General features: G+C 44.1%; 1 protein-coding gene across 1 annotated transcript in view; it reads right to left on the reverse strand.

The window, feature by feature from the left end:
* Positions 1-27,047, reverse strand: part of SPOCK1 (SPARC (osteonectin), cwcv and kazal like domains proteoglycan 1) — a 521,167-nt gene that overhangs the window by 75,841 nt on the left and 418,279 nt on the right. Inside the window, exon 6 of the mRNA XM_032157971.2 lies at positions 9,475-9,589. Within this exon, the coding sequence (XP_032013862.1) occupies positions 9,475-9,589 (115 nt within the window). The remainder of the gene's footprint in view (positions 1-9,474; positions 9,590-27,047) is intronic.

Raw genomic sequence — 27,047 nt, forward strand, 5'->3', positions numbered from 1 at the left:
ACTCAAGCTTGGACCAAACATAGTAAGGCCAAGAAGTCCAGAATAAATTGGTGCTCTCTTGGCTAGGGTGAGAGGAGACAGACACATGCAACTACTTTCTTGAGACCCTCCCCCGATCACTGACTGGTATGCAATAGGTGGGCTGGGTTTGTTCATTCAAGATCCTTCTACATGGTAAAATTTACACAAGTATGAAGGACCTGCCTCCAGGAAGACCTGCTACTACATCACTGGGAAACTTGAAAGAAGGGCTTCACACATTCTGCAGACCCTATGGTCTCCTCTCTCCTAATATCACTGTTCCTCAACCTCCCAGTACTTCCCCGAAATTGTTCTGAAATTATTGCTGCTTTAAGCTCATTCTAAGCCTTGAAATAATAGGATTCATAACCAGATCTCCTACTGTGTCAGCAGGTCTCTTCTCTTGCCATAGAGCTCTGCTCACTCTTTTCAAGCAGGAGGGCCTTGGAGGTGACCTTTCTGGGACTAGGAGAGGAACACAAGGTTTTACTCTAATTACCTCTTTGTGATTTGAACACATCTCTCAGTTCCCTCTTTTACTTCAGTCTCTTCGGATTAAGGAGAGAGCTGGATGGTTGTTTGTGTTTTGCTTGCAGCTCTAACCAATCTGAACATCTGTCACTATACATTCAACCAACTATTGATTCTGAGCTTTATCTGGCATCATTATATATTCCTCAAGTTAAATTATCAAAGTGACATTCCTGCTTTATATGTAATTGCCACTTTGGGTTTTCAAACAGAGAATCATCATCATTGATATGACAATGATGATAAAAGTTATATTTTGTGAACTGTAACTCTACTTTTATAGCTAAAATTGAGCTCATTTGATTCTCACTACACCTGTTGGACAGGAGCCACACCTTTCTTTGCTCTCTGCCCTGTCAAAGGCCTAGCCCCAATACACCACTTGGATCTAGGAAAGAGGCCTATCAATATTTCACTAAGCAGCCTGCTTTGTGGGGTGGAAGCCACTTACTTTCGTCTGGTGATAATTTCAATTTATTTTTTTATTGTAATGCTGTCTTTTCTTTTCACAGTAATGGATAGCAGGGCAACGGAAGAACAGTCAACCTCAGGACAGATTACAAATGAATTTTTATCTTTAAGAGCTAGGTTGGAAACTTGTAGCTATCAGAAAAGCATAACATGGTGGTGAACAATGAGCCTGTGCCAGTGTTTTTGATAAACTTCAGAGAGCTAAGCCTGCTTGAGAAAAAGAGAGGAGAAAATGTGTGAGGACATTAATTCTTTCACTTTGGAAAAATCCCATCAGTGAGGGCTGTGATCTCAGTAAAGGGCTATATTCTCTGAGCACTGAAAGCCTGGGAAAATTTAGCTTAAAGTGTGTGGATGGACACATGTGTGGAAGAGTGGGGTGTGCACTTCGTCGTTTTTCAAAGGAAGCCTGACCTTTCAGTGGACGTTGAATTTAGGTTAAGAACACAGTATAATGTAAGGGTAAGAGCACAAGTTCCAGAAGAGGCTTCAGATCCCTGTTCTGTCATTTATTATCTGTGTGGCCTTAGGCAAGGTACTGAACAGATCCGAATCTCAAATTTTCTCACCAGCAAAGGAGATAACATTATTTGACTGTTAGGGGGATTAAACATAAGTATAAAGTGCTTAGCACAATTCACAAATTAAGCACCTTATACAGACTATCTTGTGCCATAAATCATCTGTTTACTACTTTAAACATTGTATATTATGGTACATATGTACCGTGGACAACATTTTAAAAAGAATGAGGTAGATTCATTTGACATTTGTCAGTCATTGAAAATCTAGACAAAAAGACTCCCTGTAACTTCCCTTCTGCGTGGGCAAGATAGACAATAAAGAAAAAAGGTAAGCGAATGAATATATTAGAAGCTGATAAATGATACGGAGAAAAATAAATAGGAGAAGGTAGGTAGGAAGTTCAGGGGAAGGTTTCCTGAGAAGGTGACATGTGTGCAAAGATTTAAAGAGGTGGTTGATGGAGTGGCCCCATGGATATCTGGGGAAGAGGGTCCTGGCCGAGGAGATGGTCAGTGCCAAGCCCTGAGGCAGTGATGTGAAGGGCACATTTGAGGAGCCCCAGGGAGACGTGCATGTCTGGATCTGAGCACACAAGGATCAGAGCAGCAAAAGATGGGCCAAACACGTAACGGAGGACCAGATCATGTTGCCTTGCAGGTCACTGAAAGGACTTTAACTTTTCCTCTTAATCTTAACAAGATGGAGTGTCTTAAACAGGGGATTACATAATCTGATTTACATTTTACAGAATCAGTTGGACTACCATGAGCAAGAAAAAAGAAAGTAAGGACCAGGAGATCAATTAGGAAGCTATTACAATACAAGACAAGGATGTCTTAAACCTCTGGGGTGGTTCCTCTGTGGAGATGGTAAGAAGTGGTTATGTTTGAAACTGTATTTGAAAGTGGAGCCAATATGATTTTGCTGATAAGTTATATATGGCATGTAAGAGAAAAAGAAGGTTGGTATATTTTTGTTTTTTGGCTTTTTATTCAGCAAATAGAAGTATAGAGTTGCAGTTAATTAAAATAGCAAACACTGCAGGACGAAGGAGCAGATTTCGGGGGAAGATTAGGAGTTTGATTTTGGACATTAAGCTTGATATGCCTAGGGGCATCCAAGTGGAAATGCTAAGTAGTCATTACATATTTAAGTCTGGAGTTCAAGGAAGCAGGTAGGCAGGTTAGCTGGTGATAGGCAAATACGCCCATATCTAGATAGGTCTACATGTACTTACGTGAAAATACATGTATGATATATAAAAGGCAGGGTGCAAAACATTATGCAGAATATAATCCCAATTATGGATGAGTACAGTTAAAAAATTATTACATGCATATAAAAATAATTGAAGGCAAATGCAAAATAAATAAATAAATAACCAAACTGGGATGATGGATTAAAGACTTAAATGTAAAACCTAAAACTATAAAATCTCTTCAAGAAAACCTAGGAAATGCCCTTCTAGACATAGACCTTGGCAAAGATTTTATGACAAAGATGCCAAAAGCAATTGCAACAAAAACAAAAATTGACAAATAGGACCTCATTAAACTAAAGAGCTTCTGCACAGCAAAAAAGAGTAAACAGACATCCACAAAGTAAATATACAACCCACAGAATGGGAGAAAATATTTGCAAATTATGCATCTGACAAAGGTCTGATAGCCAGAATCTCTAAGGAACTTAAATTAACAAGTAAAAAACAAATAACTCCCTTAAAAAGTGGGCAAGGGACATGAACATTTTTCAAAAGAAAACATATACATGGCCAGCAAGCATATGAAAAAATGCTCAACATCACTAATCATTAGAGAAACACATATCAAAATGACAATGAGATACCATCTCACATGAGTTGGAATGGCTATTATTAAAAAGTAAAAAAATAACAGATGCTGGCAAGGCTGCAGAGAAAAGGGAACACCTATATACTGCTGGTGGGACTGTAAATTAGTTCATCCACTGCGGAAAGCTGTTTGGCAATTTCTCAAAGGATTTAAAACAGAACTACCATTTCACCCAACAATCCCATTATTGGGTATATGCCCAAAGGAATATAAATTGTTCTACCATAAAGACACCTGCATGCATCTGTTCATCACAGCACTATTCACAATAGCAAAGACATGGAATCAACCTAAAAACCCATTGGTGGTAAACTGCATAAATAAAATGTGGTACACATATACCATAGAATACTACATAGCCATAAAAAAGAGTGAGATCATATCGTTTGCAGCAACATGGATGGAGCTGGAGGCCATTATCCTAAGTAAACTCATGCATGAACAGAAAACCAAACACTGCACCATCTTACTTATAAATGGGAGCTAAACAGTGAGTACACATGGACACAAAGAAGGGAACAGTAGATACCAGGGCCTACCTGAGGGTTGAGTGTGGGAGGAGGGTGAGGATCAAAAAATTACCGATTGGGTGTGCTTATTATCTGGGAGATGAAATAATCTGTACACCAAACCCTCACGATATGCAATTTATCTATAGAACCAACCTGCACTTATACCCCTAAAACTAAAAGTTAAAAAAAAAAAGAATGTATGTTAATTTTGTACATAAAAAAAAAAACAGTAAGAGCAGGAGAAGAGTGCTGTGTGGGCAAACTATCAAAGCCATTAATTTCTAGCACAAACCTCTATCCCATTCACTGAACTCTGGTTCCGACCCCAGCTACCATTTGCCTCAGCTTATCCTTCTTTCTCTGTTCACCTTTAGCTTTCCCCAATCACTTGCTATCAAATAGACTTCAGAGGACCAGGAAAACCTGTGGTGAACTTTCCCGGAGTTCAACTCACAGAAGAGGAAGAATCCGAGATCAAAGTCAAAGTCAGCAGTTACCTCAGAGTCCTGACAAATGAGTATTTCTTCTTTGATGCAGTTGCCAATTTAATTCTCAAGCATTTTTTTAAGGTCACGACATTTAGAATAACAAGGCCCTAAAAATTAAATATTCCTTTATGTGCTTAATTTCTGACCCAAATGTAGCACTGAATGACAAGTGAATGAAGCTAAATAGGTATAGAAAGGTTAGTATAAACTGCTTTTAAATTCCAAGTTTGCAAGCCCAAGGCTTTCACTCTCTTACACAATGGGCATTAAAGAAAAATGTTCTTTCCTGGATGCAAATATAAATCTCCATTTTTCTAGGAGCCTCTGCAGCAGGATTCTTTCAGGAATTTTCCATTGAGACACTACAGCTAGGAGGAACTCCTTACCCCATTCTCTTTTGCACCGCCTCCTGTTCCCTTTTATACACATTTTTCCAACTGCACTTGTGATAAGTAATGGAATTGGACAACCGTCTGTCAACCCAAGACGGTTTCCCCCAGAATCTAGCCCTCGGGTTGAAAACACCGTTTGAGAAAAGAAAATCACAGTAGACTATTTTTCTACCGTTCTAAATAGCTCAGCTGGAGGGAAGTTGTTATTTCCTCTTTAGCACGCCCTGTTGGAAAAACTTGCAGTTCTCTTTCCTCCCCTCCTGCACCAAACCTGCCCCCATCCTGCTCCTACCTCTCAGCTCATGTCAGGCCAGGAAGCAGGTAACAGTTCCACAGCCTTCTCCATAATTTCTTAGGCTGGAGTCACATCCCTTCTAATCTAATCTGTGCCAACAGAAGAAAAGAAGGAGCTGTCCTTGGAGAATGTTCTGTTTCCTCTTCTAGAGATAGAGTGGAGGGGGCGGGTGGGAGAGCGTCTGTAGGATGCCATTCTAAACCTTGCTGGTTTGGGAGTGTGGTGACATTCTCTGCCTGATGGTTAATACTGTAAGATGTGGGCAAGTGACTTCAGACCGAGGAGAAATTAAATTTAACTCCCACCATACAGACCTGCCACCATCTTCAGGCTAAAGATGCTGCTGACTGTGACTGAGGATGTACCCACACGTGATAGGAACAAACTCACTAGACCCAGGGTCAGGTGAGCTGTCAGCTGACGGCACACAAGGATCTTTTCTCAGTGAGCCTCCAGGGTTCTCTTCTGGTGAATGTGGACTGAATAAAGACCAGCGGTGGTCAAACTCTTCCCACAGGTGTAATCTAAGGGGTAACATGTAACAATGGAGTCGCTCTTGGGGAGATCTGAGGCCCCACCCATTTGGCCTTCCCCTGGTCCCTATGGGGAAAGCTGTGGCACCTTGGAGGAACAGAGAAGACTCCTCAACATGGTGTGATAGGGGATAAGTGAGACCCTTCTTGATCCAAAATCCTACAACCCTGCCAAGTCCTCACCTCGGGGAAGAGGAAGCTCCAAATCCCTCCTCAGATGAGGTGCAGGGAATGGGGCTGCTATGCTCAGGCTGGAAGGGAGTGGTTTATGTCCCTGAAACAGGGGAAGTAGGGCAGGGTGGGCAGATGCTCAGGTTCAGAAAGGGTGGACTATGGGTTAGCTGAAAAATCTACCTTAAAGCCTCCACTTTTGAGAGACCTCTATTTCCTCCTTAGATTTTCAAGCTTTACAAATAATAATAAAGACAGGACCTCAGACTTTCCTCATGGTTTTCACTGAGTACTGAAGAAAAAGCATCAGCAATGCCCTGGAGCTGAAGAATTCAGGTCAGAGCTAAAAAGTGACTTTGCTGACTGGGCTGACTGTTGGGTCCTAAAAAATACCAAGAGGAACTGGGAGAGACCTTTCCTGAAAAGACTCAGAAAAAATGCACAGAACCCCAGGCCCAAAGCAGAGATTTCAATTTCATCTCCCTCTTTTTAACTGTGTTTTCCTTTATTTATTTTTTGTTTTTGTGGATAACCATTGCTTCATACTCTTGAGGCTGGACTGGCTTTATGGAGGCGAGATAGATAAGGCAATGAAGTCACCTGCCCATGTCAGAAGGTAATTTAGAGGTGTAGTAGGAAATATTCAGAAATTTTAAAGATGGTCCCACCTTCCACCATCTCTTCAAGGGACACGCCAAAGGAGAGATGCCAGATAAACAAAGAGAACAACAACAACAACAAAAAATCAGTCACTTGGCTTTGACCTTGAAAAAAAAAAAATATGAAACTTAAAGGTGAGACAAGAGACTTGTGATTTGCCAGAGCTGGATATATTACAACTCAAAAGACCAAAGGCTGGAAGAGGCAGAGAAGCAGAGCACACTAGGAGATTGGAAGAGAGTGAGTTAGACCTGCCTCATACATCCTCCACACTGACATCCAGTGTTGACCAAAGTGGGGCTACAAGAATTAAACCTCTGAGAAGGAGAAGATCATGAAGGTGAGTGTTGGATTCTGCTCTCCATAATTCTCCCCATCTCTCACCCATTTCTGGACCTGAGGTTGGGAAGAGGTGATTCTGAAACCTGAGACAGGTGGGGAGCCCTGGGAGTAAAGAGGACCTGTGTTTGGCTACCAGCTTGAAAGCCAATTTGAGGCAAGCCTCATAAAACTGTGCTCTGCATTGAGTAGAAACGGTTGCCAGGCACCTCTAAAAAACCTAGTGCATATCTTGGTCTAACGGAACAGATCCATGAAGAGAAGGCTTGAGATAGCAACCTCACTACAGTCTTTCTTGATGCCAGAAAACCACAGAAGGGCCTCCTCAAGTTTTCTGTGCCCCTGAACAGGGCCAAGAAGAAGCTGAGAGGGCTAGTAAACCCAGAGGAATCTAACAGAGAAGAAAGAGGATTCACCATGACCTTAGTGGACAAGGTGAGTACAGGTCTCTCGGTAGATGCAGTGAGAATGAACACCACTGGCCTAACTGAAGATATTAAGAACTCCATCTAAGTGGATGGATCCCAAAGAAAGAGAAAACACCAGGAAAAGCCTCCCACCAATACTGTAGCTCCTAAGCCCTCAGCCAACTTCTACTTCCTGGAATTCAGGTACAGCCCTGCATTAACAGAATTGACCTGGGAGTGACTTCATAAATGTTTCACCTCAGAAATAAGGTTCAGAATAGAGGTAAGGTTGAAAATAAAATATCAACACAACAGTTTGTGTGTGCGTATGTGTGTGTGTGAGTGTGTGTATTGCCACAGTTTCTACAGACCTGCATTTATAAGACTGTAAACTCTCATTTCTGCAATAGGCACAGAAATAAAACAGCTCCTCCTGCGGTCCAGAGCCATGTGTCTCAGAGGCCAGGACTGCCTGTGGACACCACGCCCACTGCCTGCAGCTTCTGGAAGGGGCTGCTGACAGGTAAGGGAAGGTGGACTGAATACTCAGCTCTTCTTCCTCCCTCTCTCCACAGCTCAGTTGCCAACTGAAAGTTGCCTTTTATTTCATCTCTGATCTCTCCCTTGTACCCATGCCCTCCTCTTCATTTGAACTGCCACCACCTCAGGTCAGCCCTGTTGCCTGTCACAAATTATTGTGAGAGCTGCATGGAAAGAGGTGTCAAATCAAAGGAAAAGGTCAGCCTTCCCTTGCTCAATTTTGTCCAGGTAAAGCATTATTACTTAAGTGTTTCATTTCAAAGAATGCCTCAGCCCCCTGAGTAGCTGGGATTACAGGCACCAGCCACCATGCCTGGCTGATTTTTGTATTTTTGGTAGAGGTGGGGTTTCATCATGTTGGCCAGGCTGGCCTTGAACTCCTGACCTCCAGTTATCCACCCACCTCGGTCTCCCAAAGTGCTGGGATTACAGGTATGAGCCACCACACCCGGCTGGCAACATGGTGTTGTCTAGCCTCAGAATAAAAGCAATAAACAATATACCTAGAATAAGAGAGGCTTCTGAAATTTCCTAAGATTTTTAAGAAATTTCCAGACAGAAGTTAATTTTCTGGGCTATGTAGTTGCTTAACACCGCATGGCTTTAGATTTTCTGACCAAACTACAAAGAGGCTTATGTATATTAGTTAACTTTTCTTACTGCATTTATAACTAAATGAATCAGGCCTAACTGCAACGAGATTAGCTTTTTAGAAATCAAGAATAATAATTGGAGATTATTTGTAATCACAGTGTTTTGTGGTTTACAACGTCCTTCCACATCCTGACTTAAACCTCCTCAACAGCCTTTAACACAATATTCCTGAAGTTACCATGATCACATTTAGACTTGAAATCTTCATCATTTATTTGCCCTGGAAAAGACAACATAACTTATAAAGAGCCAAATAGATAAACGCTCACACCCCATTCATTCCACTCCATTACAAATCACTCCTAGATTTAAAAACATAAGCATACACACACACACACACACACACACACACACACACACACACACACACACACAGAGAAATGCAACAATTTCCAAGAAAAGCCAACTACAGCTGAGAAAGCCCAGTTCCACAGAAGGCAAATTCAAACGTCTGTCTTGGGTCTCACCAAGGAAGGCTCAAAAAGAGGCTGAGACCAGTGGGACAACATTACCTTCTCCATCATGAAAACATCCAAATAAGCCCAACCTTTCCTGCCCCTCTCAGCCATGGAAGAGAAACAGTTACCCCTAGGGAGGTATTCTCTTTCATCTGTCCCCTGACTCTGTGCTGCCTTACAAGCAGAATATATTAATAAGGAAATACTTTAGGGGAGAACTATCTCCACTGTTGTGATATCTCTGCAGTCTCTGTTTTGATATTTGGCCTTGAGAAGTTCAAAGGATTCAAAAGATTAGAGTTCAAGAAAGACTAAGATGTACCCCAGGGCAGGTCCTGGTCTTAGATGCTGAAAAACATGCTCCTCCCACACCATAGCGAATATGACCTCTAAAAGAACCTAGTGGATATCCTGGTCTAACAGGATTATTTTCAAAGGCTCTTGTTCTTCTTTTTAATGGTAGTTGAAGGCAATTTGGTTTAGGGTCCCTAAATCTGGAGTACTTACCTGTCATGTCTGCTGATTTCTCCAGTTTGTTCCTGGTGCCTGGGACAGAGCTCGGCCACATCAACCCTCCGTGACCCCCCATTCCCGCCCAGGAATTCTCTGGAGGAGACCCCCACTCACCATTCCTTTCTGCCTTGTGCTTTGGTGGCTCAGGCTCTGGGAGACACGGACAGGGCCCATCACAGAGGGTGGTGAGGCTTTTGCCAGTAGAACAAGCATGGAACTCCAATTTGCACTGCAAAAGAGAGACACAACAGGTCTTAAGAATGCAGCCACAACAGATCCCTACTCCGCCTCCTAAGAAACAGCAGTGCCCTTTGCTTCACAAAAGCAAAGACAAAGCAGGGAGAGGTCGACCTCAGGTAGAGGTCTCAATTACAGAATACTGAATAAGAAATGGCCTTTTATATTTTACCAAATGCAGAGGATAACTTCTAAAAACACTGTGGAAGCCCTAGAAGACTTCCTTTAATGATGGTAACCCCTACTGTCACTATTTCTAAAATAAAATTATTAATATGAAACTTCACATCTCTAGAGTCCTATCTGGTCCAGGAACCCCCTCCATTCACTTTGAGGCATCTTCTCCACACTCCTCCAGTGTGGAGGCAGCACCGCTGGAATACCGCTCCTGGTTCCTCTCAGCCTGCTCACATGCTCTTCCTGGGAGGGAAGAGTAACAATCCCTTCCGTGAGTCTGTATGGTAATCTGAGGCTCAGCTCCTTCCCCTTGGGAGCAACGAGGAATGAATGCTCTTGCTTCCACTGTCTAAAACCTAAGTTTACACGGGTCTCCCCCCATCAGAGGATGCCTGTGGTCTAACTAGCTTGTGACTCCGTGGAAATGTTTACCTAATTCTAGGATTAAATACTAGAAGCTCATAATCCACATCCTCTTATCAATGCTTTATCAGTGGCAATGGTAATATTTTAGTCATTTTTCTGTCAGCTCTTTACTCTTAAGTCTCAATGAATTCTCAGAACACAGGCAGGAGAGAGGAATGTTATTAATAGGTGCAAAAGACTATAACAATTTCAGCATTTGTATTATTCCTACATTATGGAAGAAGAAATTAAGACTCAGGTTAAGTAACTTGCAAAAGATCACAAAGCTCAGGGCTAAGCACTTAATGCATTCCACAACACTGTGTATATGGGGCTTCGGAATACAGACATCCCATACTGAACTGTGTGTGGCTAATTATGCAACTTTGCTATTGGCCTGGATCTGTGTTGTCTGAGAGTTTACTCCTTTTTTGTCTGTAAATTTCTCAAGATCAAGGCCGGTGTGTAATCGGTCCTCTGCAAAGACCCACAGGCCCAGGACCACATGCGTATCTGGTGGAGGTTCAAAGGAAGAAGAGATAGGTGAAATTTAACGAGCACCCACTGTGCGTGCAGCTCTTATCAGGTGCCATGGGGAATCTTTTAAATGAAAGAAAAGAGGAGATACAGTCCTTGCCCTTGGAAAACACAAATGCATACCTTTGAAAAAAGTCCACTTGCATTTGCAAAGCCACACACATGAGTGCAGATAAATACTGGCTCATTGTGACAGGACAAGCTATTCAGTCCCTATGTCGATTAGAAATGGAGGGAAAGAATACTTTAAATCCGGTTCTAAATGTACTGAAGTCGCTCCTGTGTCACTCCAATGATCACCCATACAGTCGCCAGCTGCCCATTCAGGGAGAGGGCAACAGAGCAAACCTACAGAGTGCTGGCTCCCTCTTGATACAAAACTCCCTCTTGTGCGTATTTGTTCAGTGTCTAGTACGTGCCCAGCATGGCAGCAGGCATTGTGGGGGCTACACAAAAATAAGCCATTGCCCACATCTCACACATCAACTGAGCTGATGAAGCAAAAAAGAGTGTGTCCTTATAAAGCCATGTGGATGTGACTATGAGGTGAGGCAGGACATATGTCTCCATAGGGATGGGGCACAAAAGAGGCCCTCAGGTATGGGATGTGCTACAGAGAGCACGTGGACTGAAGGTGAGCCAAGTGGAATGCCGGGAAGGCAGCAGGCAGGTCACTAGCACAAGGAGCTTCCTTTCACTCAGCACAGCATGTGTGCACCTGCCCAGGGCCGGACAGGGCTGCCATGACCGGCCTGCTGCCTCCTCCACCTCTTCTGGGCTAGTTCTTTGGAACAATCCTCTGTTTCAGACCAGTGGTTCTCTGGCTTATTAAAAGAATCCTTAAAGCTAATTTAGGGGAAAAATACATTTTTATGTGTCCATTTATTTTATAAAGTCAAAATTATTACATTTATCATAAAGCCTTATCATGCTATTGCTGTTACTGCTTGACTGTATCTGTGATAGACTGTGAGACTCCCCCTCTTCACTCCATTCTCTTCTCTCTCTGAGAGAGGAATCCACACTTCTGTTCCAGGCCCCATGTCTTGCAGCAGCATCTCCCTGTAGGAGGGTCAACTTTCCCACCAGCTCTAGCCATATGCTCATTCCAACCAGTGGTGGTTAGTAGGAGGGATGCAAGCCAGGTTTGAGCAGACATGTCAAGAATCACTGGTTTCATCACCTCTCTTGCTCTTCTCTACCATGAAAATGATGTGCCAGGTAAGGGCTGCTCCCTTCTGCCCAGGACCCAGAAGGCAGAGAACATGGAACAGAGCTGAAGTGTTCTGAACAGAGCCACAGCTGACGCACAATGTGAACAGGGAAATAGGGTTTATCATAATAAGCCAATGATGTTTGGGGATATTTGTTGTTACAGCATAACTTAGCAAAAGCTGACCAACAGAATGACTTAATTCCTGCTAGACCACGAAGGCCTTAACAGCAAGAAAAGGTTTTAGTTACTGTTTTATCCCTGGCATGATATGACATACACAGAGCCCTGGCATAGAGTAGGTGTTCAATAAACAGCTGCTGAATGACAAAGGCAGAAAGAAGGGAGCCACAATTCACTTTGTTGCTCTGGAGCTCTGTTCCAGTCCCTGGGTGCTTACCAATCTGCCTGCACAAGGAAGGAAGTGCTGGAGCTCAGTACTCGACACATTCATCCTGAACCATCCACTCTGTCACCCTGGCTAGAGTGCAGTGGCATAATCATAGCTCATTGCAGTCTTGAACTCCTGAGCTCAAGCAATCCTCCTGCCTCAGCCTCATGAGTAGCTGGGACTACAGGTATGTGCTACCATGCTTAGCTCTTTTTTTTAAATGTTTTGTAGAGACAGGGTCTCACTATATTGCCCAGGCTGGTCTCAAACTCCTGGGCTCAAACCATCCTCCCACCCCAGTCTCCCGAAATGCTAGAATTACAGGCAAGAGCCATCATATCCAGCCATAATTCCATTTTTTATAAAGCTCAAAACAGGCTATTTAGAGATACATATACATGTGGTAAAAGCTTCTTTAAAAACTGGCAGGGGAGGGGACCATGACAAATACCAGGAAGATAGGGGTCACCTCCCCATGGGAGGCAGCAGGATTAGTCAGACAGGAGCCCAAAGGAAGCATCACAAACATTGATGATGTTTTATTTTATAAAGTAAGCATTAGATTCTGAGGTTTTTGTTCTGTTACTAGGCTTGACAACTTCTATAAATAATATATACATTTTTATGTATCAAAGACTTTATGATAAAATATAAAACAATGTTTATAGGCTCCTATGGAGGTGACAACCAAGCTAGAACCACGCCTCCCAGAAAACTCCATGAGCAAGTGTTGGGATAGCCCTCCAGGAAGGGTTGAGAGTGTGAAGCTCTGCTCCTGAGCCCACGGCCTCCCACAGATGTTCTCTTCCCACAACACTTCTCTAATTCTCACCCTCGAAGTTACTCTCCCAATCACTTTCCCTCATCCTCCCTCCTCCTTTCTCCTAGGTGCTTTCTAGGGAAGAACAGACACAGAAGCAAAACCTGATCACCTTACACTGAGGACTCTATGTAAAGACTATAAATCTCTGTTGTTGAAGCACCCAGTTTGTGGCACTTTGTTACAGTAGCACTAACAAATTAATATTCTTTCCATCCATATTTTTTAAAAAGAGGGAGACTCTAAGGAATGAAGACACTTTGTGTTAGGTTTATAAAGCACAGATCTTTGTGCCAAGATGGCTCAGCTCTGTTGGAAAGAAACAAAACAAAAACTATGAAACAGCAGCCTCAGGATATGAGCAGTTGGACCTAAAGAACTTGGCCAAGTTGTATCAGTTGTGACGCATGCCCAGAAAAGAGGAAATATTAAAAATTCAAATCTTTATATTGATTTTATGATGAAGCAGTCAAATAAATAATTAACTCTAACTCTCTAAAGGAGGAGAGTTGAGAAACTAGGAAATAAGTTAAGGACTTTTAAACATTATACTAGAACCCATATTCATATACAACATATTATTATAAATACAAACCCCTGGGAATTCTAGACCCTTGACCTGCTAAAACAGAGCTGCCTGCCCTTATCACTGCAGACAGAAAAAGAAGCGAGAGCCAATGGCGACATGAATGGGCAGATTTATTCAAAATGTTGACCTACTTAAAAATAAATGTGCTAGCAGATTTCCCAACCAATCTTTCCTTCCATTTTGCATAACACGCTAATACACTGGTTGCAATGAGTGAATGTTTTCCTGCAAATGGCCAGTAAATCTTTCTCTTTTATGACTTTTAAAGCACAGCTAACAACCTCTTTCTGGTTCATTGCTCACACAGGTCTCAACCAAGTACATTTCTCTACCACACCACACTCTACTTTGCCTCTCATGCTTTGGGTATTATTTTTAACATTTTATTCAAATTGCTTTCTCCACTGTATTTCATCAACCTATCATCCATTTTTTAAGCCAGACTGTTGACAGTTCACAGTTAACAATTTTGTTCACAGTTGATGAATTCTGATTTGTTTTTATTCACCCAAAATCATGTCACAGTAGGTGGTGGGGGGAGCAATCCTGAGGCTTTGCCGGCTTTAATAATTGGACGGGAAGTGAGCGGCTGCTGACTGCACCAGTCAGATGCCAACATGCTGTTCCTGGCTGACGGGAGAATAACCACCCATTTCTGCATGGGGCTTGAGTGGCTCAGTGTTCATCTGGAAGAAGCTATGCACAGAAACAAGGGAAGGTCTTTGGTCTCATTTAGAACCTTATTGAACATCCATAAATATATGTGTTCCTTTCTGCATTTAACACATATTCACTGAGCATCTACTATGGGCCAGGCCCTGGTCTAGGTGTAGAACCAATGGGACAAAGGCCTGTTCCCATGAAGTTCACATGACAGGCATTGATGGGAGTCAAGGAATTAAACAAGAGAGAGAAAGAGACGGAATAAAGGAGAGAGAATGATGTATTGTATGGTGTGATCAGTAAATCTTCTGGAAAGATGACATCTGAGCAGAGAACAGAATAAAGTGAGCCATGCAGCTCTCTGGGGAAGTAGGGTCTGGGAAAAAGGAAGCACAAAGGCCCAGGGTAGAAGATTCTGACTACACTTGAGAAACAGTGAGGAAGCTAGAGAGGGATGAGGAGAGTGGGAAGGACCATCTCAGTGGAACAGATGGTTGGCCTGTGTGTGACCCAGGGCACAGTCTTGCATTCTCTCTCTCTCCCTCTGTGTGGTACACACACATTTCTATGAGTTAAGACTTTCAAATAAGTCAGAGCCTTAAACTTCTTGAAGACCAAGCTGCTAAAAATATAAAAGAGGAAAATGCTTTTTTTTTTTTTTCACAAGAGAATAGCAGCTACAAAATTTAAAAGAAAGGCTAGAGTTAGAAAGTCACCGTTTTGAAACTCCTCGTGTAATTAATTCAGTCAGAAAAGGACCATTTAATGTTTGCTAAAAATTTTGGGTGAAAGTTATTAAAGAATGAAACATTCACACAGTCTTAAAATGTCTCCTTACAATGTTATTATTATACAAAGAAGAAAATGCACACTTTCAATAAAACAAATGGCAGTCACCCCTTAACAAAGGGACCAAGGGTCCAAGCTAATACCACTGGCGATGGGACAGGCTGGCATGTGCCTCCTAATATGCAACAAAAGAAAATACGCAGTAGCACCTGTGAGGCACTGGTATTAAAAAGGTTGAACCCGAGTCTATGCATTAGGAAACAGACAAATCCAAAATTGAGGACATTTTATAACAGTCTGAACTCTAAAAGCAAACAAAACAAACCTGGGGCGGGTGGATTATCATACTAGAGTAATCATTTCTAATTAAAATAAATTAAAAATCGGAAACAAATGAAATGAAAGTTAATGGAAACTTGACTAATAATTATTATACAAAACATATTATTATACAAACATTTGGGGAAGAATTTCTGTGATGTTAATGTGAACTATATGCTAGGTGATATTATGGAATGTTCTTATAGACATAATACCTACTAAGGTTAAGTTGGTTATATAAGAGAATGCCCCTTTTCTTAGGGGTGAGGTGTCACAATGATGCAAATTACTTCTAACTAGTTCAGGAGAAAGTGCGTATGTATATACAGAAAGCAAGAGTACACAAATGTGCCAGAATACTAACAACTGCCAAATCTTTTTGTTTTGTTTGTGTTTTGAGACTGAGTTTCACTCTTGTTGCCCAGGCTGGAGTGCAGTGACATGATTTCGCCTCACTGCAACCTCCATCTCCCAGGTTCAAGCAATTCTCCTGCCTCAGCCTCCCTAGTAGCTGGGATTTACAGGCACCTGCCACCATGCCCAGCTAGTTTTTGTATTTTTGTTGTTATTGTTGTTGTTGTTGAGATGGAGTCTCGCTCTGTCGGCCAGGCTGGAGTGCAGTGGCGCAAACTCGGCTCACTGCACGCTCCGCCTCCCAGGTTCACACCATTCTCCTTTCTCAGCCTCCCGAGTAGCTGGGACTACAGGCACCCGCTACCACGCCCGGCTAATTTTTGTATTTTTAGTAGAGACGGGGTTTCACCGTGTTAGCCAGGATGGTCTCGATCTCCTGACCTCGTGATCAGCCCACCTCGGCCTCCCAAAGTGCTGGGATTACAGGCGTGAGCCACCACGCCCAACCTAATTTTTGTATTTTTAGTAGAGACGAGGTTTCACCATGTTGGCCAGGCTGGTCTCGAACTCCTGACCTCAATGGATCTGCCCGCCTCATTCTCCCAAAGTGCTGGGATTACAGGTGTGAGCCACTGCAACAACTGTCAAATCTTAATGATGGGTATACAGTATTCATTGCATTATTCTTTAAATGCTCTGTACATTGAATAATTATTAAACTAATAGCCAGGGGAAGAAAATTTAACTTGCTTTGCCCAGTGGTGCCAGGAGAACTCTTCCCAGAAACCACTCCTCTTTCCCCTCCCTAAACTCCTCCCTCCCCAGTGGCTCCCTCTTGCAGCTCCCGCTAGAGGGCGGCCCTCGGGGCAGGGACTGGATCCTATTTCCTGCTGTATCCAGGCTGGCTTACACCTAGTAAAGAGCTGACCTTCAGTAAGGATTTGTTAGAGGGAGAAGTGATTGAGGTTTTCCCGAAGCACAAAATTCTCTTGATTGATATCAGCAATTAGCTTTGCTCATTTTCTCACCTTGTTTATCTTGTCAGTGATTTAGCAAACCCTTTTCTAGTGAGTGAATAGTGAGTGAGGAGGTAAGTTTCAGTCCAGTTCATGTACAGATTGTCACAGGCTTGGTTTTAGAGGCAAGGCTGAATAAAGTTTCTCTAAACTGTGTAACAAAACCAGTGGAGAGTCTTGCCATCCTCCAGACAATGCATCCAAGAGTGTCCGGCACCGTGGAGAGGAGTGCAGCCCTGCCCTGCACACGCAGGCCCACCCCCGGCAGGCTCCTGGCCCCTGCTTTAAGCTCCCAAACTGCACACGAGGGGAACTGCCTTGGCTCACCTCCACTGTTCTCACTTCTGGGCATTTTCCCTGTTATCTCCTCTGCCTGAGATTTTCTTAGGACTGGACACTATTTTGACATTTTAAATTTCTGTGGGATTTTTTACTTATCTGGGAATTTGGAGAATAGTGCAGATGAGGAAGGACTTGAAGTTCCCGGGCTTGTCATCCTCTCTAGGAGATGGCTGACCCCATGGAGGGAGGACAGCCTGGTGTACATCAGAGAGGTGGGACCATGCGCAGCCTCACCAGGCAAGGCCTGGATGCAGCAGAGAGCCCAGACCCGAAGGGCTCTAAGTGAAGGCCCACAGTCAGGCCAGCTGCAGCGCTCTCCTCTTCCAAACTGAACTCACATTAGCCTACAGTGGGGCAAAATTATCTAAGATAAAGACTATTTAATAATAAAAGGTAGGATATCTCATGTAATTTATTGAATACTGCACTGAAAGTTAAAAAAAAAAACAAAAAAAGGAATGGTTGATGGGTAGCCAAAGTACAGTTTCTACTAAATTCGTATCTCCTTTGCACCATCCTAAAGTCATACCATTTTCAGTTGAGACATTGTAGGTCAGGGACCATCTGTGTCTAATACATTTTTTGTTTATTTATGGGATATACCCTATGTAACTCTGTGTGAGAGCAGATGTTAATACATTCATTCTATAGATTAAGAAACTGAAACTAGAGAAAGCAAATGACTGCCTCGGGGACACAAGGTGAGTAAGTAGTAGATTGAATTATTATTATTATTATTTTTTTTTTTTTTTGAGACAGAGTCTCGCTCTGTCACCCAGGCTGGAGTGTAGTGGTGAGATCTCAGCTCACTGCAAGCTCCGCCTCCTGGGTTCACGCCATTCTCCTGCCTCAGTCTCCTGAGTAGCTGAGTCTACAGGCGCCCACCACCACGCGTGGCTAATTTTTTTGTATTTTTAGTAGAGACGGGGTTTCACCATGTTAGCCAGGATGGTCTCAATCTCTTGACCTTGTGATACAACCACTTCGGCCTCCCAAAGTGCTGGGATTACAGGCATGAGTCACCGTGCCCAGCCCCCGCAGATTTAATCTTTAATTCAACCCCTTCACTTCTTCCTAGTCCAGTGCTATGTGTAATGACTCACAGACTTCTACAACAGTGAGGGGTTTGGCAAAGCCTTTACAGGCATCCTAGGAGGACAGAGAGGAGAGGGAAATTATGCCAGAGCTGGGGAAAGGGAGAGAACAGGAGGTGCCCTGCTGGCGGCTGCGTGGTGCTGACCTGCAGGGAAGAAATGGAGTCAGCCAAATACAACCCTTGCTTGTCAACTGTGACTTGTCACTAGTGATAGTGATGTTACTCAAAGTCACTTTAACATGTTGCAATTAGCTAAGCCAACTTACAGAAGTGAAGCTGATCAGCTCACAGACCTGAATCAGGTGATGTGGCCACCTTCTGTGTTCCAGAAGCTGACAGCAGCCAGACTTAGCCTCTCCTGGAGGCATAAAGGCCTGCAGCTATTCCTAGCTAACAGATTAACTGTCAAGTGTGATCATCGAAGCTCTCCCAAGCAGTCCAGAGTGGCCCAGCCAGGGCCTCAGAAGACAGTTCTGTTCATAGGATCTGGCCTCCAAACTTGACTCCCACCTGATGCAAGCTCCTTGAGAGAGCTGTCCATGCTCATACACCCCAGGGCCACATATAAGCTGTACCTCAAAAGTGGACAGGAAGAGCTTGCTGAAATAAATTCATCATCTTCCCAGAAACTCTAGGAAGTTGGAGACTATCACTCTCATTTTACAGATGAGAAAGAAAAGGGTAAGAAAGGAAAGAACATAAATAAGAATGAAAGAAGGAGAGAGCAAGAAAAGAAAGCTGTAGAGGAGGCATGGCAGAGGAGAGGAGGGAAGAAAAGAGAGAAGAAATACAAGGAGGAGAACAGAGGAGATGCTTCAAGTATAGAAAAAAGCACAAAACATCCCAGAGAGACTTGGGAGGTGCAAGAGGCAATGTGGGAGCAGAGACCTTGTTCACATGTCTCTCCCAGCCTGGATATGTGGGCTCAGGCAGCGCTAGGAGAAAGGAAGAGGATGTTCTGAGGTGCTGGCACCTGCTTAAAATTAAAATGTCTCTGCAGCTATAAATGCCCTCAAGATGCCTGTCTCTCCAGCTGTCCTGGTTTCCTTGGAGGGGGCCCAGCCCACACTAAGCCTCCTCTCCATGCTGCCTGTTCCCCACTGGCTCGGGCAGTTTACTCCACAGACGGAATTCACCGGAGGTGGAGGGCAAGTTGAGGTGGCACCTGATTCTATCATGACTCACACCTCTCCAGCTGTGATGGTGGGTAGGGAGAAACTCTCTGCCCAGGGTCTGTCTGCATCTCTCATTACAAACCTAGTAGGGAATCTGACACCCAGGATGCCACTGCTTACTGGGGTTAAAGGCAGGTCAATTTACACAGCCTGTCCAAATCTTCATTTCCTTCTCACTAAAGATAATCCCTACTTCCTACAGCCATCCTGGGAGTAGAAAGGATAACTAATGATCTCTAGATCTCTAGTGCCTGGCAGCATTCCTGGCACATGGTAGACAATTAATCGTTGCTCCTTCCTCCATCCCCCAAAGCCTACATTCATTCTCTTCTTCCAATAGCTTCTCCACGCCAGAGTGCTCTCTGTAAAATGGAAACGTGTTTGTGACACCCTAACCCAGCTTGCAACCATTCCTTGATCCTGCTATCCTCAGACAAAAAGTAAAGATTTTTAGCCCAGCAGAAAAGGTCTCCAGAGATCTCTACCCCACATATCTCTCCATCCACATCTCTTATGTCTCCAAACACCTGCTTGCTGTGACCCAGCTTGCAGACCATGCTCACTCCCCCTCGGTCTCCTCGGCCATGTCCCTCGAGGCTTCCTCTTGGACGCTTTGCTTTGTCTACAGCTCCCCCAGGAGCCTGCAGTAGGCATCCCTAGGTACTTCTAGCACCTGCCCACCTCTAAAACTCTGTCTCTTGCCCTGTACTTCAATGACAGCTTTCTTGCCTATCTCTCTTATGAGCTCCATGAAGACTAGGTTTTAATTCACTTGGTTAGCCCCAGTGCCTAGAAAAGAATCTAAAAAAGAGTATGTACTAAATAAATATTGGACCGCTGTATAGATGCATGGGCAGGAGGATAGAGTGACAGCCCCACCCATCTAACCACCTGCTGAGCCATCAACACAGCTCTGTTGTCATCTCCAATGCACTTGGCCAAATGAAGTCATCTCTCACTATCCATCTCCAGGCTTTGATACTCCTTGGGTCCATGAACAGCATCTGGACTGCCACAGTCCAATAGATGCAAAGCTTTGACTCTCTCTCTTACCATCCCATCTGATTCCCCCCACTTAGTGAAATGTTGTACCAAAGATCCCAAACTAACATTTTGCTCTCAAGCCCTGATCAAAATTCAAGTCCTCCCTTTTGATGCTGGTCACCATCTGGTACTGATGCTGCTTCTTCAACAACACTGCTCTGACTCTTCAACAACATGCAACAATCCTTTAATAGCTGTCTTCTTCCTCCTCCCCATCCCTGCTTCACTCTGATGTTGCCCTCATCTGAATACCTCTTTCTTTTCCCATCCCAAACCTTCCCCACCCAGGTGTGTCCTCCTCTGGACACGACCCTGACCACTCTTCCTCCTGCAGACCCTCCTTGGCTCCAGTGACATTTCCAGCCTACCCCACTCAACCAACTCAACCACACACAGTCCCATGCCTGCTCTTCTGGTTTCCTCTTACCCTCTAATGTTTTCTTCCCAATTATAATTTAGCTGCTAGACTTCAGGATATTTGTGTCATGTGTCTATGTATTCTTCATAATACAGATACGAGCACTAAGTATACTTCTATTCTTCACAGTGCTGGTAGAAATGGCTTCTAATTATTCATAATGTATATGAGGTTTAATATAACTAATCATGAACCTGGCATTGTGCTAAAAGTTTTACCTATATTTTCTCCTTTAATTTTCACCCCGGCCCCTATATGATAAAAATGATAACAACATCCATCTTACACATGAAGAAATGGAGGCTCACATATGTCGTTTGGCCAATGAAAGCCAGCTCTAAGTTGCGAAGCCTGAGTCCAAATCCAAGCTATCTGACCCTAAAGTCTGTGCTCTTAAGAGGTTAATTATGTAGTCTCAAGTCAAAATGTTTTCTGATGTTTGCTCACGTCACATGTTTTCACAGTGTTCAGGGCTGTGCTGACAATGGTTTTCTCTGTCAGCTCATGGTACCTACAGGAACTATTATCTTCCAAACAAAGCCAAGTCACACAAATGGTAGGGAATTCTCTGAGAACTGTACCAAGGTAGTGCACACGCAGAGTTACACTGTCCCTCCCGGATGTCTCTATAGAACCCCTGCCATGTTCTCACTAAAACAAGGGCTCCACCAGGGGTGGAGATCTTGGTCTTTTCATTCCCAGATGCACCCCAGGCACACAGCCAGCACACAGTAGGTGTCCTTTAATTATTCCTTGAATAAAAGAATGAATGAATGAATGAGATAGAAAGCAAGCCCACAAAGCCCTGCCACACCTATCACCAAAGAAGGAACAAGTTTTTTGGTGAAATGAGTGAAGAAAACTACAGAAAATCTAAGCAGCTGTATCAGAGAGAGCACTTCACGGCCACGAGAAGGCACGGGTGAGATGACCACGTCACTAATAAAAAGGAAGGTCAGAACGAACAGAGGTCTACATCAGATCTATAATTGCTACAAAGCAGCCCAGTAATGGCCTCTTTTGCAACTTCAAACCAATTCTGAACTGATTCTGAACTCCTGAGGGTGCAGGCTTCATAAGTACTTTATCATTCAGAGTTCAGACATGGTGAAGCCAGCTCCTCTGTTCTGATCCCTCAGCAGGGGGGCTGTGCCTCCTGTCCCCGGACATCTCTGCAGATCAGCCTTCTGAGGGGCATTCCAGGCCTGGGGTCTGCCCTCATGCTGTCTGCGTTTCTTTGTCATAACTAACACACTGTAGAGGGCAGGCTCCTGAGCCTTACTTTCTGAAGCAGTGACCTTTCTTAGACTCTCTGCATAAAAACACCTCTCCTCGCTTACCTACAGAGACTTCACAGATAAGGGAGAAGAAATGCAGATGGAGAAAGAATAACAGCAGATTTTCAAAGTGATAGAGAGGCAGTATTCCATCCCTAGTTGCCCCCAGTGTACTCTGAAAATGGAAAAACAGATACTAGCTAAGCACATCTACCAATTTCTTCCAAAGCTGACACTTCCCAAGGTCAAAAAAAGCCATTAAAATCTCACCTTGGGCTGACCTAAGATACCCATCACCAACCATTCAGCCTGCTTTACTTCTGCACTTCAGCCTAATTTCTTCCTCTCTCCGCTCTCACTTGCTCTAGAAAATAAACCCCAAATATCTTTCTGAATAAAGCCTGCATATGTCCATAAGAGCCAACAGAAACAAAACCACAGATAAAGGTGAACAAAAATGCCAAAGCAGACTTTTGACCAAATGCAACAAGATTAAAGTGATATTTTTTAAATGAAACAGTAACTTAAACTTTGAATTACTACCTGATTTTACTGCTTAGAGATGAAAGACGCTGTAGTGCTGAACGAAAAAGCCATATAACTCAAAGAGGATTTTCTTTGCTTGGCATCACCTCTGTGAAAAATACGTTTAAGTAATAAAATGCCCTTGCAAGAGTCGATTCTCTGATGATGGAGCTGAGGTGTGAAAATGGTTGAGGGCTGGACAAAGACTGTCATTTTTCCTTTCTTTTGATGACACAGTTTTTCTGGAATATGTCTGATTTCATTTCTCCCAGAGCCTGATAAAAGGAGAGCTGGCTAGGCCAGGTGACCCACCAGGCCTGCCTTGGTGACCATTCTGCCCTGCGACGCAAGTTGTGTGCTGATTGCTCCCACCACTTGCTCCATGGCCAGAAATGCCCAAGTCACGTGGTCCATGCAGCCCCCACTGTCCTATTTACTTTTGAGGCCAGAACTATAGCCCCAGTGATTCTGAGATGGTCATGATTTGAGCAGGCAAACTCACAAGGCTGGGTGGGATGCAGACATCTGATGTGGGAAGGCAAATATCTGGGTAACTTCTTGGTGTGCACAGAAAGAAGCAGATCTAGAGCCAGGAGGCCAGCCCATGGGGACAAAGGGAGGAGAGACATGCCAGCTACTTGCAACAAGCTATTGGGATAAGATGCCACAAGCCTAACCAGGTGGGTGGGGATGCTTATGGAGAAAGATCCACGGAGAAGCAGTTGGCATGGGTGCAGACAGGAGGGGTGAGAACACAAACCCTGTGATACAGAGGCAGGCATTCAGGGACAAGACACCTCTGGAAGTCCTTGTGAAGATTTCAGGGAATGGTGACATTGGATGAGGATGCATAACAAGCATCCAGGTTTTTAGGAAAAGAGATGCAAGAGAAGCAGTTGGCACAGCTTTTGAGGGCCAATCAGCCTTAGATTTCCATCCTGGCTGTATGCTTGGGCATGGAACAGAGCCAAGAAACCCCCAGAGTCTGAGCTGGGCCTCGTTCTACAGAGGCCTAAGCAAAGTGGGGCAGCTTCAAAGACCCAAGAGCTCATTACGTATTCAGTCCTCAGCTCCAAGCTTTGTACGAGCCTTCTCTTCCCCTGATTTCAAAGTTAGAAAGTTCAAACTGGTCTCCTCCCACCCCTACCAAGTTTCCACTTGCATATTTTGATGTCAGTCCGAATCCTGTGTTAATCAGGCCAAAATTCATTAACGAAGGCCAACTGTGATCTCCAGGAAGCTAGCTGCTCTCTGTCTAACATAATCTGTGTTTCATACATCTGAGTGGTTTCTCAAACACTCTAACACCAAGCTCTGCGGGGGGACCCCATGAACAAAATAGAAGAGATCCTGTCTCATGGTGCCTGTTGCAATATGTGTGTTCCCGTTTCAGGGAATTCTGCACTGCAAAGTAATAATGAGCAGTCACGTTGTGGTGCCCTCATCATGTCATTGCCACAGATAATTAAGCTCATCAATTATCTTCTTTCCTTCGCTGCCTTAAGAGGATGTCACTGTGAGCTCACAGGGAAGCCAATACATCAGCTACTCAAATCCTCGGGAGCCACATTGCTGACTCCCCAGAGCAGCAGAGTGGTGAAAGCAGAGGCTCTAAACAAACTAACCTGGGTTCAAACCTTCCCTGGCTCCAGCCTTATAAGCTCCGAGGAACTAACCCTCCTGTGCCTTAGCTTTCTGATCTGTAAAATGGGGGAAACCATGATGCCTCCCTCAATGGGCAGCGGCACTCCATTTATTCAACTGATCTTTGTTGAGCACCTATTATGGGCCAGGCAGTGCTCTGGTTGCTAGGGATACAATGGTAAACAAAACAGGCAAGGCTGCTGTCAGCTTGGGGCTTACATTCTAGAGACGAAAGCCAGGTATTAGAAAAAAAATTAAATAAAACAATGTGTATGAAGTACTTGACACAATGCCAGACACTGAATACTTGCTATGTGAGAGCTGAAAACTGAATACTTGCTATGTGAGAGCTATGTTACATTTGGGACACACATCGCCCCCAATACCCAGCCTATGGAGGGAATGGGCATTCTTAAAGCCTTGACCTTGGGGAAGTTTGCCAGGCTCCTGTCCCTCCAGTGTGACAGGAGTGAGCTACAATGCAGTAAGAATTCTACTGGGCTCTGGAGCAAGGCAATATCACCAAGAGGAAAGAATTTGGAGGCAGACAAATCTGGTCTCAAATCCCAGCTCTTGCTTGCCCACTCTGTGACCTTGAGCCTGTCACTTAAGGCTTTGAGACTTAGTTTTTACATCTGTAAAATGGGGATAATAAAGGCGCCTGCCTCTTTGTGCTACAAGGATTAGCCAGGATTATGATGAGAGTTCAGTGCAGTGCCCAGTGCAGAGTAAGTGCTCATCCCCCTCTGCCAGCCCCACCTCCACCCCATGCAGACTCAGGAAGCTACAGCTGTTACGGTGCCTCCATCCCACTTCTGAAACTGTGCCCAGAGTACCTAAGTCATTTCACTTATTCCCCACAAAGATGCAGTAAATTCCATCCCCACAAGCTGGTCCTGCCTCCTTCTGCTTGCTAAGGGTATCCCTGAGCAGCAGGACACACCTCAGAAGCTGCAGAGTGGTGTGGGAATTGCAAGGCCAGGGCAGTGCACTGCCTATAACTTCCCATTCAACATGGGGCCATGGCAGGGATAACGTCTTTCTTCTCCCCTGCCAGACTGAGCTCCAAGAGGGCAGAGACTCGAGCACCAGTGCCAGCCAGGGGCATTTCTAGGGCACAGGAAACACACAAGGGATGGAAATGAGGCTAAGTAGAATCAGTGTGGCGGGGGCATTGGGAAACCCCTATTAGAGAGGGATGCATCTAATACTCTTTGATTCCCTCACCAAAAGTCCTAAGACACATTAGTGAAAAAGGAATGCTCTGTTAAAGATTTCATAGGGCCACAGAGGAGAAGGTTAAACCACAGTGCCTTACCAAGCCTAAAAAAAAAAAAAACAGAAAAGAAAAGAAACTCTATTAGATCCTTTAATCTCCACTGAAAGTCCTCTCAGCTGCCATTGACCCAGGGCTGCCGTTACTTTTCCATGCCAACCCCACTACAACACTCCAAATGCCTTTCCTTGGGGTCCTTACACCCATATCCCTCTAAGGAAGCAAAGCACTCACTTTGGGATCCATCCTCATCAGAAGGCAAGAGATTTATACAAAGCAAAAAAAAAAAAAAAATTGCACCATCACACACATTGTTTGGATTTATAACCAGAACAAAGCAATAAAACATGTAAAAATTGAAAAGAAAAATATCCCATGTATCTAAGAAGACAACTAAATACGTGATTCTAAAGGAAAGAACCTTCAGCGCTGAGAGTAACAAGCCACATGAGGAGGTGACAAGGCACCTCAGGGTCAGAGGGCTCCCTAAGTGGCACCCATCTCCGGACTGGGGCTGTCCGGAGATGCCCCACCTGGCCCACCCTATGCTCACAGGGCCAGTGACAAGGACAGCACAGCATGAAGCAGGCATGAGGGTAGCAGTCAGAAAGGACCTCTATGTTACTAGAAAGGAAAAGCCATGATTTAAATTTAGGGCCATCACCAACCACAGCTCTGAGGCATTTGCAAGGCAAGAGCAGAAAGTCATTCCTGAAGTGAACGCCTAACGGTGATGATGATGACAGAAACTGAGTAATAAGTACTAAAGTTGAGCTTTGCATCCATTAGCTCATCTGATCTTCTTGATAAACCTCTAAGGTAAGCATGCTTGGCTCTTAAACTACTTGCCAGTTTGATGGGTGGAAAACTGTATCTCACCATTGTTTCTGTTTACCTCCTCACCCAAGGCAAAAAGCCCTTCCTCCCTGCCCCAACAGTGTTATTCCAGGCTGGAGTCATGGGCTCTGCAGTGACAGACTGACAGACCTACAATGTTTTCTGCAACGTCATAGTTGAGTCCTAGTTCTCCCATCTATAGACTAGAGGTAATAGGACCTATTTCAAATGCTGTTTTAAGGCAAATGAAATTAAAAATGCTCATAGAGTATTTAGCACAGGGACTCCCCATCTACCCCATCTCCCTTTTCTCACTGGGTTAATTCGATTCGATGCTTGGAGGCAAAGCACACCTGACCCTCACTAAGGAGCCAGACCTTCTGCCTGAGCTCTGGGGCTCCTTCCTTCTGCACCTCCCTGCATCTCTCACTGCATCCCACACTGCTCAGTTACAAAATTTCACTTAGGGACAAAGTAAGCCACCCCACAGGCTACAAGATGTGAAGGGCTTACCTTCCACGTTCCAGCCCCCCCCCACTAG

Source organism: Hylobates moloch, unplaced genomic scaffold (genome assembly GCF_009828535.3).
Source record: "Hylobates moloch isolate HMO894 unplaced genomic scaffold, HMol_V3 SCAFFOLD_6, whole genome shotgun sequence".
In the NCBI taxonomy this organism is placed as follows: Eukaryota; Metazoa; Chordata; class Mammalia; order Primates; family Hylobatidae; genus Hylobates; species Hylobates moloch.